The 14701-nt window shown below is 41.0% G+C and overlaps 1 protein-coding gene across 5 annotated transcripts; it reads right to left on the bottom strand.

The window, feature by feature from the left end:
- Nucleotides 1-2201: 2201 nt before the first annotated feature.
- Nucleotides 2202-14484, bottom strand: TM2D3 (TM2 domain containing 3). 5 transcript variants are annotated; one of them, XM_038532628.1, is made up of 7 exons: nucleotides 14340-14484; nucleotides 13784-13876; nucleotides 11706-11863; nucleotides 9872-9997; nucleotides 6523-6697; nucleotides 4405-4480; nucleotides 2202-2510 (listed from the first exon to the last, which is right to left on the bottom strand). In XM_038532628.1, exons 1-7 carry the CDS (start codon nucleotides 14428-14430, stop codon nucleotides 2345-2347), a joined length of 885 nt encoding a protein of 294 aa, XP_038388556.1. In that variant the 5' UTR covers nucleotides 14431-14484; the 3' UTR covers nucleotides 2202-2344. The 5 variants fall into 5 exon arrangements, with proteins under 5 accessions (XP_038388556.1, XP_038388559.1, XP_038388558.1 ...); XM_038532631.1 differs by lacking the exon at nucleotides 14340-14484 and adding an exon at nucleotides 13980-14135; XM_038532630.1 differs by lacking the exon at nucleotides 9872-9997.
- Nucleotides 14485-14701: the final 217 nt, after the last annotated feature.

The raw sequence follows: 14701 nt of genomic DNA, 5'->3' as shown, positions 1-14701 counted from the left end.
TAAATTCTGAATTTCCAGAGAACTGTCAATAGAGGGTAATGTTTGATACGGTCCTACCTGTGTAGGGACTTAACAGTCCCCAGTCAGTTTGCAGCACACAGCCCTAGAATCTGAAGGTCAGATCCAAAAGTGACCTTTTTGCTGCCAGCAGAGGCCCATGGGGTTTTCTAGAGACCACACCCACTCTCTGGTGCCAGTGGCAAGTGCAGTTTTATTAGGTTTATTTTTTTTCAGGGGCCATGTATGAAAGTTCATCATTCACAAACTTGTTTAAACTATATTTCCTTCTCTTCCTTCTCCTTCTAGTTCTCTGTCGCAGAGCCCTTCAGCTCCACCAAATGCTGGATAGGAAGCCTCTCTGACTTGCTTATAGCGTTTAGGTCCCAAAGACTATCTCCTTCTAAGTGTCTCAGGATTTGAGAATAATTTCATTTATACATCTCCTTTCATGGATTCTGAATCTTTAAGTTTTCACCTTTCAAACATTGGAACTTTGTTCCTGAACTCAGACCCCAAAGCCATAATGACGCTCAACTGTCAAAGCAGTTGATACCTACTTCCTCCATGAGCACTATGTACAGCCAGTGATTCCCATTACTTCCCTGGCTCCTCATGGGCAGGCTCAACAGGGAAATGTTGGAGAGTCTCTTCTGCATAGAGCTAACTATGGAGGGGATTCAGGGGAAATTTTTATATAGTTAGCAAAGGAGCTGCTTCCTTGTAGGAACACAACCCTACTAAAGAAATACTGGCTTGACCAAGAGTCTCATGTACCCAGGATGGATGAAAGTGTGTTTGTCCTAGAAAAGAAAGGTCCATGCATTCTGGGCTATTCCCATCTGGAAGCACTGCCCATGCTCTGTGCCTATGCTCATGTTCCTAGGAAGAACCAGTTAATCTCAGCAGCTTCTTACAAATATAATGGAAATGTACCACCTAGTGATCAGGGCTGGAACTGTTACTCAACTAGACCAAGAGATTTTTGCTTCAAAATCTGAGCACAAGAGAAGCACCTGGGTGGCTCAGTGGTTGAGTGAGCATCTACCTTAGGCTCAGGGCATGATCCTGGGGTCCTGGGATCGAGTCCCACATCAGTCTCCCCACAGGGAGCCTGCTTCTCCCTCTGCCTATGCCCCTGTCTGTGTCTCTCATGAATAAATAAATTTTAAAAATCTTAAAAATCTTTAAAAAAAAAATCTGAGAAGAGATTCTGAGCTTCAAAAGAAGCCCATTCTTAACTGGCAGGTTATCACACCAAAGTGGTTCAATTCCCCTGCAGTTTATAGGTAAACTATAATTAATAATCTTGTGAAGAAAAGATGTTTTTCCATGAGATTTATGGAGATATGCTGAAAGATAGTTTATGGCTTCTGAATCTGTTGGCTGGTGAAGCCTTGCAGCTATTAACACAGATGTTTAAAACATAATACTCAGATACTCCAATTTGGAAGGAAAAATGCTAAGAATTTTTTAATGTTTCAACGAAAACCATAAATAAAATGCACTTGAAATAACTTTTCTTTCCACTAAAGGGCCTACAATAGATTTATAAAGACTCAAAAATATTTCTCACACTGTAACACTGTTTAAGAGTTCCACTGTGTGTCAATGAATCAACCAATTATGAACATATCTGTTGAAATGGAGTAAGGCTCTGAAAAATAAACATTTTACATCAAGAACAGTTGTTATGATTACTAAAGATTCCATCTTAATACAGAAAACAGATCAACCTATTTAAAGTAACTTGTAATTTTATTAATTTTTCAGTACTTTTGCAAGTATGTTACTAACAAAATTCAAACCACAGCAACTACTTATAAAAGTTCTGCAGTTTGCTTCCAGCAGGTCATAAATAAAGCCCAGCCTACATAGATAGTACACTGCAAAACTTGCAGATGGAAGTTTAGGTAGATAACTTTTATCTAGCTAAAGAATGAAAACACATTCCACTTTCTGCAATCATGACTGAAAAGCTTTTCAAGACTGGAGATCCAAGTGACATACTGACTTAATCTAAAACTAAAGTCATAGGAATTAAGCAGATTTTCAATCCTGGAGCATTTGTTCCTAGTTTAAGGAAATTCACATTTTTTACACTTGATCTTAGCCAAAAGGCCAAGAAGTGATGTTGAGTAAAAGCTTAAATTTTTTCACAGAAAAAATATTGATTTCAGGCAAATAAAGACAAATTCCAGATAAACATGGTTCAGTATTTTTTTATTTTACCTTCATCAAGGCAGGCAAAGTACAGATGCTGTACATTAAAAACATACAAATACATTACTCACAGCACATCAACTCCTATAGGCAGAGAGCTCCTCTCTGAAGCACGTAACCACAGCTAAATGTACAAAGAGCCATCTGCTGGTCCCACGTAGCCAACACCAATCAGCAAGACATCTATCAGTGTCCATATCCCCAGGCCACCAAAGCTGAAGAGCTTGCCGAGGCCTTCCCGCCACTGGCCCAGGTAGAAACGGTCAGCCCCAAACCCACCGAGAGTGATGCTGCAAGAACAAACAGATTATGGGATGGGGGAGGCCATCAGCCACCCCCAAGCTGCAGCCAGATGTGGCTCGACACTGGTATTAAGTCACACGTATGAAAGGGCCTCAAAATGATCACAAAGCTTCACAAGGACACAAATGACTATTTCACAAATCCATGACACCACATAATCATGGGCAAGAAGACTGTTTAAATATCAAAAGTAAATGCACAATTTTTCAGCTGTGCTGAAATCTAATGTTCCTTTTAAAGTAATCCACCTTGTTGCCTGCAGTCTTCAAAATGGCACATGTAGGAGAAAAAAGCAGGGAGCCAGTCCAACAAAAAGTACACAAACACGGAGTCAGGAGGTAGGGTTGGGAGGCAGCCCACCAACACTTGGTTGTCCCAGATCAAGTCATCTGAACTTCTGTCACACTTGTCCCCAAAAATGGAGTGTTAAGAATAAATGACTTTTGAGGTTCTTTCAAATTCTAAGATCTAACAATATCCAGATCACCTCTCATTGTACTTCTTTTAAGCTTATTATTATGGAAAATTTCAAAACAAATAAAAGAAGTGAAGAGAACAGTACCCCTTCAGCTCCAAATATTATGTGTCGGCCCCGTTTTGTCTGTATTCCCACCTCCCCGTGCTGGCATACTGTGAAGCGAACTGTGAAGTGAATATTCTGAAAAAAACTGTGTTGCACTTCAAAATGAAAACTATTCTTACTTTTTAAAAGTGAAGCTGTTAGATGTAGTATGTTAACTCGAGATGCTAACAATCTAGGGGAAAGTGGGTGGCACGTATGCAGGAATGATCTTTGTAGCTTTTCTGTAAGTTTCAAGTTATTCCAAAATAAAGAGGTTATTAAAAAAAAAAAAAAAAGTTCGTTGTTCATTCTAATTTGAACCACTGCTGACAAAGACAATGGCCAGTTATCAAATCTCATTTTTGTTATACTGAATTTTCTATCTTGGACTATTCTTTTATTCTCCAGTTGTGCCTTTCTGCCAGGCAGGCTCTGGCTCTCCCCAGCCCAAATCCTAAAGCAGTGGTGCACATCGGGCAACTTGGCAGTACCTGAAGACATTCTTGATTATCACACCTTAGAGTGCTACTGGCATCTGGTCCATAGGCACTGCTAACCACTCTATTGTGCACACCCTACTGGTCCCACAACAAAGAATTATATTTGGCCTGAATGTCAACAGTGATGAAGGGGAGAAACCCTGCCCACCTTACATTGCAGGCCACAGGGTCTCAGGCTCTAGCCTAAACCTTCCACTGTAGATGCCCCAACTTTTTAATTAGAACTGTTTAACCAGCATCTCACCTGTCCTTCCCTCTGGGTGGGGGACGACAACAAAAATTGCAGTTTTTCCCTCAAACTGTTGAAAAGTTTAACAAATTCAAGCACATTTTTATGTTAAAATTATAAGTCCACAATTATTTCTGGATGGTGGAATTGGAGGTGATCTTTAATGTTTTATTTCAATTTTTCCAGTTTTTAGTATTATTTATTAGTTTTTATAATAAAGGAGAAAACTACTAAAAAATAAAACTACAAATTATAAATCTACCTATTTTAAATAGTATATAGCACTTTACACTTACACTCAGGATGGGAAACTCTGACTGATTCTAATGATCTATAATCATGGCTCAGTAAGGCATCTCTAGAATGTGCAGACATCCCAGGGAGAAAAGCAAACATCCTACCATGAATTTCCACTAAATACTTGTCTGATCATCTAAGTAATTCCCTACAGCTATGTTTTCTAGGGCCTACCTAACACATGTGAAAGAATTCAAAAGAAGGAGGAACTTAGCTAAGCTCAATGTATGGAAGATTCCACTGATCCCAATAAAATTCAAATGGCATCCTAACTTATCAGTAGTCAAGCTTACCTCAGAGCCAGAGCAGTAGACCACTTATAACCTCCAGTCCAGTTGCAGTACAGCATTTTTGGAAAAGTACGGTTACCTTAAAAAAAGGGAAAACATTCTACATAGAAACATGGATATAAATATTCTTACACAGATACTAGTGGCTTTGTAATTTAGAATCTAAAAGTCAACTCTCCCTACGATAATTAAAGTTTGGCGCAGTAAATGGTAAAAATAAAGTCCTTACCATCTATAAGCATACATTTAATGCTTAAATCAGTTAAGTAAGGGTTATAGTCTTAAAGTATGTGAAGCTATCAAGGTTCAGGCAAAGTTTAGAGCAAATATGGCAGTGTGGTCTTGTTTATCAAACAGATAAGTCAGGACACCTGGGTGGCTCAGTGGTTTAGCACCTGCCTTCAGCTCAGGGCATGATCCCGGAGTCCCAGGATCGAGTCCCACATCGGGCTCCCTGCATGGAGCCTGCTTCTCTCTCTGCCTGTGTCTCTGTCTCTCTCTCTGTGTCTTTCATGAATAAACAAATAAAATCTTAAAAAAAAAAAAAAAAAACGATAAATCAAGCAACAGGGAAAAAAGAGAGCTGCACCCACACAGAAACACTTCCTGTGGGACACAGGGCACACACGGGTTGCCCCAGAAGAGCCCAAAGACAAATGGTATCCATGTGGGAAAAAAACATAAACCTGAATCAACTTCAAACCATACACCAAAACCAATTCCTACTTAACCTATTTGTGTGAAAGGCCAAACTTCCAAAAGGCTATGAAAGACTTATTAAATTCAACTAATTAAAATTTTCAAGTTGTGTTAAAAAAAAAAAATTCAAGTTCTATCCAAAAGATACCCCAAAAATGTGGCAGGAGGGGAGTAGTTAAAATATGAGAAAGATTTTAGGGACACCAAAAGGTTATGATCCCAAATATAAAAGAATTCCTGGAAATCCTTTAAAAAAGACAACATTTATGAATAATAAGAATTGGAGAGCATGTGAATCCAGAATATTTATGTACCAATGGTGGGAATGTAAATTGTTAGAGCCATTTTGGAAAATAATACATGCTAGAAGAATATACTAATACATGCTAGACACACGCCTGTAAATGTGCAACCAGGAGACGGGTACAGAAACTTTAATAGCAGCACCATGTGTGAGAACAAAAAACTATATATAATCAAAATCCATAAAATGGATAAACTATGATACAATCCTACGATGGCTTATTATACAGAAGTAAAAAAATAAGACACATGGATCATCTCAGAGCCATAATGTTGAGAGGAAAAAATAAAAGTACAAGACCATAAATAGACTACTAAGTCTAAAATATGCATTACTAAATGATATATCATACTATGTTTTATTACTTACATTTGATAGAACTATATATAATGCAAAGAAAAGCAAGTGAGATGAGAAAATTCATAAAGGCAGTTACCTCTCCAGAGAAAGTAGGACAACCAGGTACAGAAAAAGCACTCAGGTAGTTCTGATGGCATTAGATTGCTTTACTTGGTAATTGGGTGAAATGTTATTACTATACTTTATGCTTTATACCTTATACATTTTTCCTTGTTTTATTAAATATTACATCTTAAAAGATAAGAGAACTGCAAATTTTCTCGATTTTTTTTAGTTCATTGAGTTTTTTTTATTTTTTAGTTGGCACACAATGTTATATTAACTTCAGATATACAACACAGTAACTCAACAACCATATGTTATGCTGGCCACAAGCGTAGCTACCATCTGTCACCACTGAGTTTATTAATGAGGTTTGGTGTAACTAAAAAGTGCTAATAAATGTTTCTGATTGATCAATTTAAATTTAGGGTGCCTGGGTGGTTCAGTCAGTTAAGTGTCTGACTTGGTTTCGATTCAGGTCATGATCTCAGGGTCCTGGGATTTAGCCCCACAATGGGCTCCATGTGGAGTCTACTTCAGATTCTCTCTCCCTTCCCCCTCTGCCTTTCCCTGCTCATGCACGATCTCTCTCTTTCTCTCTCTCAAATAAAAATATTAACAATTTAAATTTAATTCTCAAATTGCTTATTAAAGTTCCATAATGTAAGCTTAAAGGAAAGTATTTTGCTCACGAATTTCCTTGAACTCCAACTTACCCAAGCAATGAATGTGGTCCCGCACTGTGCAATTGGCAGTGTAACGCTGCCGGGGACAAGACACTGTCATGCAGCTGGTAGAATTGGAACACTCATAATCAGTTTCTGGAAGCTGCCAGCAAAACCTGCAAGTCATGTTGATGATGAAGTTCTTTTGGGATTTGAAGTCTTGATCCTGCATGCCAAAGGACATAGAATGAATCAATCATAATAGTTCATTAATATATCAATAAAAATACAAGGCACAAAGCTTCTAAAAGACTGGTGAATAAAACTAGCAGAAAGTGGCAGAAATATAGGTACCAAACCAATATGTATGCAAAATAAATGTATGTGGTATGATCCCATAATCATAAAAATATACACCCCAAAATATATGCCTAAGGAAAAAAATCTACATAAATTTACATCAAAATAACAGGTTATTCCAGGACATATTTTGCCACTTTCACTTGGCTAAATTTTTCATAATGAACATAGGTATTTTTGTAATACCAAAAAAAAAAAAAAAAAAAAAAAAAAAAAGGAAATTCATTTTATCAAACCACAGAGTCACAGGGAGCTGGAAAGAGATATGAGTACATCTGTTCAAGGTCTGCTGAACTGCTAGCTATGTGCAGGACCCACGTTCTCCAACCCCTATTTGAAGCTCCTACAAGTACAACACACTGACTGGCTGCTAAGTCTCAAATCTTCCCAAATATCTCTAAGACCTCCAGGCTACTCACACCTCCACTTAGTATAATCAACTAACGGGTGGCCCAGACAATCACTCTCCACTTTGAAAGAACCACATGTAGAGACTCAGCAAGTATTCTGGTTGGCACTAAGCTTTTAAGGCTGTAGATTTTTTTCACTTCAATTAAAAAATCATTATTTTGTTTTCTGCTTGTAAGACCAGCACATCACTTTGTGTGCTGCACCTTTGGAAATTACAGTAAAAAACCTGTAACCTCTCCCAAGAGAACTACTTTTAATCTTTCATTTTTAATTCCTATAATATAGATGTAAGTGCATTATACTGAAAGCTATTTTGTATCCTTTTTTCCCCACTTGACATTATACTGTAATACATATTTTTCAAAATCATTTTTAAATGGTCAATCTCCTTTGGAAGTATCAATTTACTAGTTTTTTTGATCAATGCAAAACTGCACTTATGAATAGCATCCAAAACTGGCTAAGGTACTATTTAGGCAAAATTGTTTGAAACATCTGCATATCTCTGGCAATACACACGGATAATGCACAGTTACCAATGGTTTTTTAAAACGAGGTAAGCTGTGAATGTGGTAGATTCCTAAGTGTGACAGAAGGGAAGGGGAAACCACTCCAGGTCTGGCCCTCAGCAGCCACTGCCTCCCTGACAGCAAGCCCTGCTTGGCCTCTGGCCTTCCAGGGAATCTATTCTATGCGTGAGGACGTTTATGTCAGATATATAACCTTTTTTTTTTTTTTTTTTTTTAAACTTAACTTTCCCACTGGTATGTTTGAATTCTGTAGCTATCAGTAAGTATCTCAAAGAGCTGCCTACTTCTTTCTAATAGCTGCTTTTTATTTCATTTCATAGTGGATCATAAACAGTTTTCTCTTGGACATTAAACTTATTTTAAATCTTCTGTCCAGGAGAACAATGAAGCTAAGAATATCCACAGGTGTATTTATTTGCATCTATGTACAGCATCTGTAAGATAAATTGCTAGATTTGCAACTGCTGGATCAAAAGATATATACATCCGTAAGTTTCACATGTGACAACTGCCTACAAAAGGCTGAGCAATCTGCCCACCCACTAACAAGACAGGAGCGTCCCTTATGTCCTCACGAACTCAGAGTGTCACAACAAGCTTTTTTATTTCTTTGCCAACCTGAAAGGTTTAAAAACACATCATTTGTATTTAATTATGAGAAAAATTCAACATTTTTTCATGTGTTGAAAGCCCATTTGTATTTCCTTTCCTATGAACCATCATCTACTTAAGTCCTCATACTATTTTTTCTATAGCACTGTCATCTTTTTCTCATTGCTTTTAGGAAATCTTTACATACTACAGACATTAGTGCATTATTTGTCACAGGTGTTAGAAATACTTTTTCCTAGTTTGCCATTGATTTTTTGCCTTTATGCTTTTTTGGGATATTTTTAGTAGTCAAAGATATCAATTCTTTTTTTTTTTTTTTTTAAGATTTTATTTATTTATTCATAGAGACACAGGCAGAGGGTGAAGCAGGCTCCAGGCTCCATGCAGGGAACCCGATGTGGGACTCGATCCCGGGTCTCCAGGATCACACCCTGGGCTGCAGGCGGCGCTAAACCGCTGCGCCACCGGGGCTGCCAAAGATATCAATTCTTTTATGGCTTCTAAATTTCATTTCTTTTTCTTTTTCTTTTTTAAAGTTATGTTCTTTTTTTTTTTTTTTTTTTTGACATTTTATTTACTCAGGAGAGACAGAGAAAGAGGCAGAGACACAGGCAGAGGGAGAAGCAGGCTCCATCCAGGAAGCCTGATGTGGGACTCGATCCCGGGACTCCAGGATCACGCCCTGGGCCGAAAGCAGGCACTAAACCGCTGAGCCACCCGGGCTGCCCTCTAAATTTCATTTCTTACGTAGAAATATACTTCCTACTTTGAGATTATAGCAAAAACAATCAAGCTTTCTCTGCTACCTCAAGGCTTCACTGTATCACATTAAATCCCTGATCTCTCTGGGTTTATTGTGGACAAGTGAGGGATTCCACTTTTTTACCCAGAGCGACCCAGGCATTCGCAGCACTGACTGAATCCATCTTCTCTCTGGAGAAGTACGGACCCCTTCAAAAGCTTATCCATAGTAAAAAGATCTATCCGCTTTCCCTCTGTGAAAGTTGTCATTACTTAAGAACCCATAACCCACTGAAAGAAATTATACCTGCTTCAGATACACTAGCAGTCTGACAGCTTCTCCAAGTAATGCAAAACATTTCTGTCGAGCACATTTCAGCAGACGTCCACTGTCTTGACAGTTACCATTGTAACTGGAATAGGAACGATCTGATATAACAGGTGTTACAGGATTTTTACATTTATTTCTATAAAGGAATCCAGGTGAGAGTCCCTTAGCCTGTGAATCCCTGCTCAGCATGTCTGGAGGATAAAAGAGTTCATTTTTTGCCATTAAGTTCAAAATAAGAGGGAGCAGGGAGGCATCTGTGTGTGCACACACACGCAAATGAGAGATAAATAAGCATCTGCGCGCCTGCATGTGATGGTCATGGATTATTCCTTCCTGAAATGGTAACTTTTTTTTTTACCAAGAAGGGACCCTACAGATCTTCATAAAACAAATAAGGAAAATACCCATGACTTGCCCTGGCTCGCCTGGTGACAGCAATCCTAGAACCCATGTCTCTCGGCAGCCAGTTCATGTATTCACTGTTCTCCACTTTGAGAAACAGACCATCAGGCTCTCTCGGGCCAGACTTCAGGTCCTGCACCTGAGAACAGGGCAACTTGTTCAGGACTTATGGTTTCAGGACTTACGGTTACTGGCCAAAAGAGGAGGCAGGCAATATGAAAGCTCCTGGAGGAGAGGAGAGAAAAAAATCCCACCCAAGACACATCTCAGCCAGGGGGTGAGGACAGCACCAGGAACCATGACACAGGAGTTCAGAAACTGGATGTCAGTTTTCCCCTTTTTTAATAAATACCTCCTATCAGGCCCATGAAATAACATCTTTTTAAAACTTTTTCATTGGAGTATAGTTGACACATAGTTACATTAGTTTCAGGTAGAGAGAAAACTTTTTAAAAGCCTTCAAATAAATACATTTCACCCTTAGGTAATTATGGACGATAAAGTATTTAAGATTCAGCAACAAAGACTAATAACTCAAGGGCAGTCATGAAGACTATCCGGCACTTACACTGGATTTTCCAGAGTGCTGATACAATTTTTAAAATGGCAATAGTTAAGTTTATGAAAACTAAATTCAGATACTGACAGAACAAACTCTTACTTCCCTTTTGAAGTAAGGCCTTCCTCGCTCCCTCTCTGATACTAGACTTCACAAGGAAAATTACAGAAAGAATGTAGGGGTGGAAGAAACTTTCCAATCTAGCCCTCTACAAACCAAGTTCCAAAGGACGGAGAGGGAAGGTATCCTGTTCAAGTGACAGAAATGCTAGGGCCATCGGGTCAAAAGAGATCTGCAAGAGAGGACATGGTAGAGAATCTGTTTCTTCCTCTTCAACCACTTTCCCAAAGCAGGGTTCCATGGAAACACTTTAGAAAAAAGGTGTTCTGGGTCCATGTGCTCATTTCCCTCATTTAACAAGAAACAGATCAATAAGTCAGTCAGAAAGCTAGTTATGGCAGAGCCAAGAGTAGAACACTACCTCATTATTCATTTCTACTCTTCACCTCACCCAGATAGCAGCCCCAAACAAGGGAGTGTGCAATCATTTACCTGGTTCAGTTGTTAAAAAATTCAAGTACCTGAGTCTCCCTGACCTATCCTATTCACATTCAGAAGGTCTGGGGCTGTCTTCAGGAGTGATTTTTTTTTTTTTTTTTTTAAGATTGTATTTATTTAATCATGAGAGACACAGAGAGAGAGGCAGAGACATAGGCAGAGGGAGAAGCAGGCTCCTTGCGGGAAGTGTGATGCAGGACTTGATTCCAGGACCCTGAGATCACAGCCTAAGCAGAAAGCAGATGTTCAACCACTGAGCCACCCAGATGCCCTGTCCAGAAGTGATTCTAACAGCAGCTGGATTCAAGTAGCTTGGAACCAGGTATCCATAGAGCACTCTATTGAATACCTGACTATGTAAGCCTTTCTAGGCCCCTTCCCGTCTGTCAAAATATCAGGAGAGAGAATATATGTGTGATGTTTGTAACATGGTCATGTCTAACAGGCAACAGTACACTTGAGCCTCTTCTATTTCTGACTTCCTATAAGGAGTCTGATCATTGCTCCAATTTAATTTGTCAGGAAACTGTCATCTGAGCCCCTGTAACCAAATTTCACTTGCATATGAAAAGTTTCGGTTTTCTGATCCAGGTTGTCTTTGTTCCTAAAATATTACTTGTAGAAGCAGACCACCTTCTTTCATGATTTCCCCCACTTTCAAGTCTAAACTGTACTTAGAGCTTGAGGTTTACAGTGAGTTCATCTGAAATACGTAAGTGGCAGTACTTACAACACAGGTAACAGAAGGTTTGACGGTGCAGTCAAAGGTGACGGGCTTCCCATAGACACAGGAGAAATTTGTCTTACATTCTACACAGTCTGCAGGAAGTCGGCTACACAAACCATTACTTGGACACTTCATCACATAAGGTGGAATATCAGTACTTTCTGTGAAAAGTAAGAGAGAAGCTTACTCTCATATAATATTGATCAGCATCGCAGAAGAAAACAATTTCCTGAGGCTAAGGGGCATGATGGCTAGCGATGAAATACTACACTGGAGTGGAAAATGACAGAGTGGGAGTCAGAGACACCTGCAATTAAAGCAAGGTTCTGCCACCAAGCTGTGTGACCTGGCCTAAGAGTTCAAAAGCGTGGTATGAAGCATTTAATCATTCCCCACAAAATGAGCATGAAATTCAAAGGTACTTATGTACATACAATGTACACACAAAGCTAGGCTAAGTTGGGGCTTCAAAAAAAATCTACTCTGAAACAAGATGAAAAATTCAGACATAGAGGTGGTAGGGTTTGTTCATGATCACAGAGGGAGGGACAAAACTAGAACCAAGACTCAAATCTGTTTCTAATCTGATATTCTTTTCATCTGCACTCACTGATTTGGAAATTAGGACCCTGGCCGTCTACCCAGGCTATCAATCAGTACAACAGGGTACCAACTTTAGAAAATGTTGTCATTATTCCACACTGGTACCTCAATAAGCCATAATTCCCTTGTAACATTTACAGTTTTATACTACCAAAGTTCAACATAGTTCTCCACGTTCATATGGGTTGCAATTGTTTTCCCAGCCAACCTTGCCAGGAGTACCATATATTTTTATCCACTGACAGGATTAATTCCACGTATTCTGGGGGAGGTTGTGAGGCTTTCAAAAACATCCAAAAGAGGGGCAGCACCTGGTGGCTCAGTCAGTTAAGCAGCTGCCTTCAGCTCAGGTCATGATCTCAGGGTTCTGGGATACAGCCTCACCTCAGGCTCCCTACTCAGCGGGGAGCTTGCTTCTCCCTCTCCCTCTCCCTCAAATAGATAAGTAAATAAATCTTTACCAAAAAATCCAAAGAATAGAAAATTCTTGTGCTTTCTCTATAATTTGTGTTTTAGACTCAAGTATGCTCCTGTCTTGTAGTAGTCTTTACATCCAAGTAACAACCCATAAAACACCTCTGCCAGTTTCAATTCTTTAAAATAATGGAACTCTACAAGGATGAACTATAGACACAAAGGTTCTGTTTAGCAAAACACTTTAAGACTCATTTAAAACTGGTCCTGGGGCACCTGGGTGGCTCAGTGGTTGAGCATCTGCCTTTGGCTCAGGAAGTGATCCTGGAATCCTGGGATGGAGTCCTGCACTGGGCTCCCCACAGGGAGCCTGCTTCTCCCTCTGCCTGTGTCTCTGCCTCCGTCTCTCATGAATAAATAAATAAAATCTTAAAAAATAAATAAATAAATTGGTCTTACTTTAAGTCACTGGATTATGTGGGCAATTCTATAAAATACCATTTTTCTTTTCTTTTATTCCGATCACTATTGTGGTTGAAGTTGGACCTTTAGAAATCACACAGCCCAACTGACTTTAGAAGGCCAGACCAGCTTCACCACTTTAACGTGAGGAAAGTGATGCTGAAGGGGTGAACGGCAGTTTGCTCAAGCTCCCAGTAGCTCAACCAGACCTAGACTCCAGGTCTTAATCCCTCTGTGATCCATTTCACACAGCCTTGGGAGGAGCCTTTCAGGTCCAATATCAGGAATGGGGCTTATGAAGAAGAAGAAATTTTCTGAAGGGAAAGAAGCACGGGTTGAAAGTGATCTCGATGAATGAGGTGGAAAAATAGAGAGATCGAAATGAGGAATGTGCAAGTGGAAAAAGAGATGAGACCAGAATCTCAGATGGTACTGCAATATCAAGGCAGTCTACAGAAAACATCTGTCTTTAGTCCATCACATTACCTAAAATAAAAATTTCAAAAAAAAGGAAAGTTATTTTATCTAAAAGAAAAAAAAAATAAGAAAACAACCACTAGATATAAATTTCCACATTTACTAGAATAAAAAATGTCTAGTACCTGCTGCCCTGGGAACTACTGTGAAAGTACGTGTTGGGCCCGGATCCTTTATTGACTGAGCGAGCGGCTGCGACTGCTCTAAATTTAAGGATCCTACAATTAGAGAAACATGTTATCCTGGGATATGGAAACCTAGCTTTGTGTGGTTAAGACACAAGGCTCACCCCAGACCAATAACTGTTCATGAAAACCTTACAGCTCGATTGTCCAGAAAAATCAAAGACCCGCTAATGGGGTCGACACCGATTTGGGTCGACAGGCAACGAGGGAACCAGGCGTGGTACCGGGCTCCAGGTCCGCTTCCCAGGCCGAGAGCCGAGCCCTCGGTCCCCCGCCCGAGGGCTCCTCAGCCGAGCTGGGAGGCTCCGGGACCCCTGGGAGGAGGGGCCGCCGCGGAGCCGAGGGCCGGGACTCCCCAGACCCGCTGCAGCGACCCGCCGCCCGGCACTCAGCCTCCGCCCTGCGCCCGCCGGCCTGGCGCGGACGCCTCCCGCCGCTCCCGGGGGCCTCGCTGCCGCTCCGCCCGGCCCCGCGTGGACCCCGGCCTTTAACTCACCCCCGCCGGACAAGATGTAGAACTGGGAGAGGAACAGCAGCACGCGGCATAGGCGGCGCAAGGTCCGCAACGGAACCGCCGCGGCCGCCATGTCGCCGGCGCGCGCCACTTCCGGGCCTGCGGCGGGGCTAGGCAGAGGGGCGGGGCCAGGAGGGGGAGGGGCGCCGGCGCACGCCGCAGGGGCGGGTGCGGGCGCGTCCCCGGGGAGCCCGAGGGCGCAGGCGCAGGCGCAGGCGCAGGCGCAGGCGGCTCCGCGTGGGTTCTACGGCGTCGCGCTCGCCCGCTCCTTGCGGCTGCGGTGGAGGTGGTTCGGGTCCCAACTGTGCCCCACGGCATCACTTCTCTCTCCATGACTAGCGCCT

This window comes from Canis lupus, chromosome 3 (genome assembly GCF_011100685.1).
Source record: "Canis lupus familiaris isolate Mischka breed German Shepherd chromosome 3, alternate assembly UU_Cfam_GSD_1.0, whole genome shotgun sequence".
Classification (NCBI taxonomy): Eukaryota; Metazoa; Chordata; class Mammalia; order Carnivora; family Canidae; genus Canis; species Canis lupus.
Note: the sequence above shows the minus strand (reverse complement) of the source record. Positions and strands in the feature narration are given on the sequence as shown.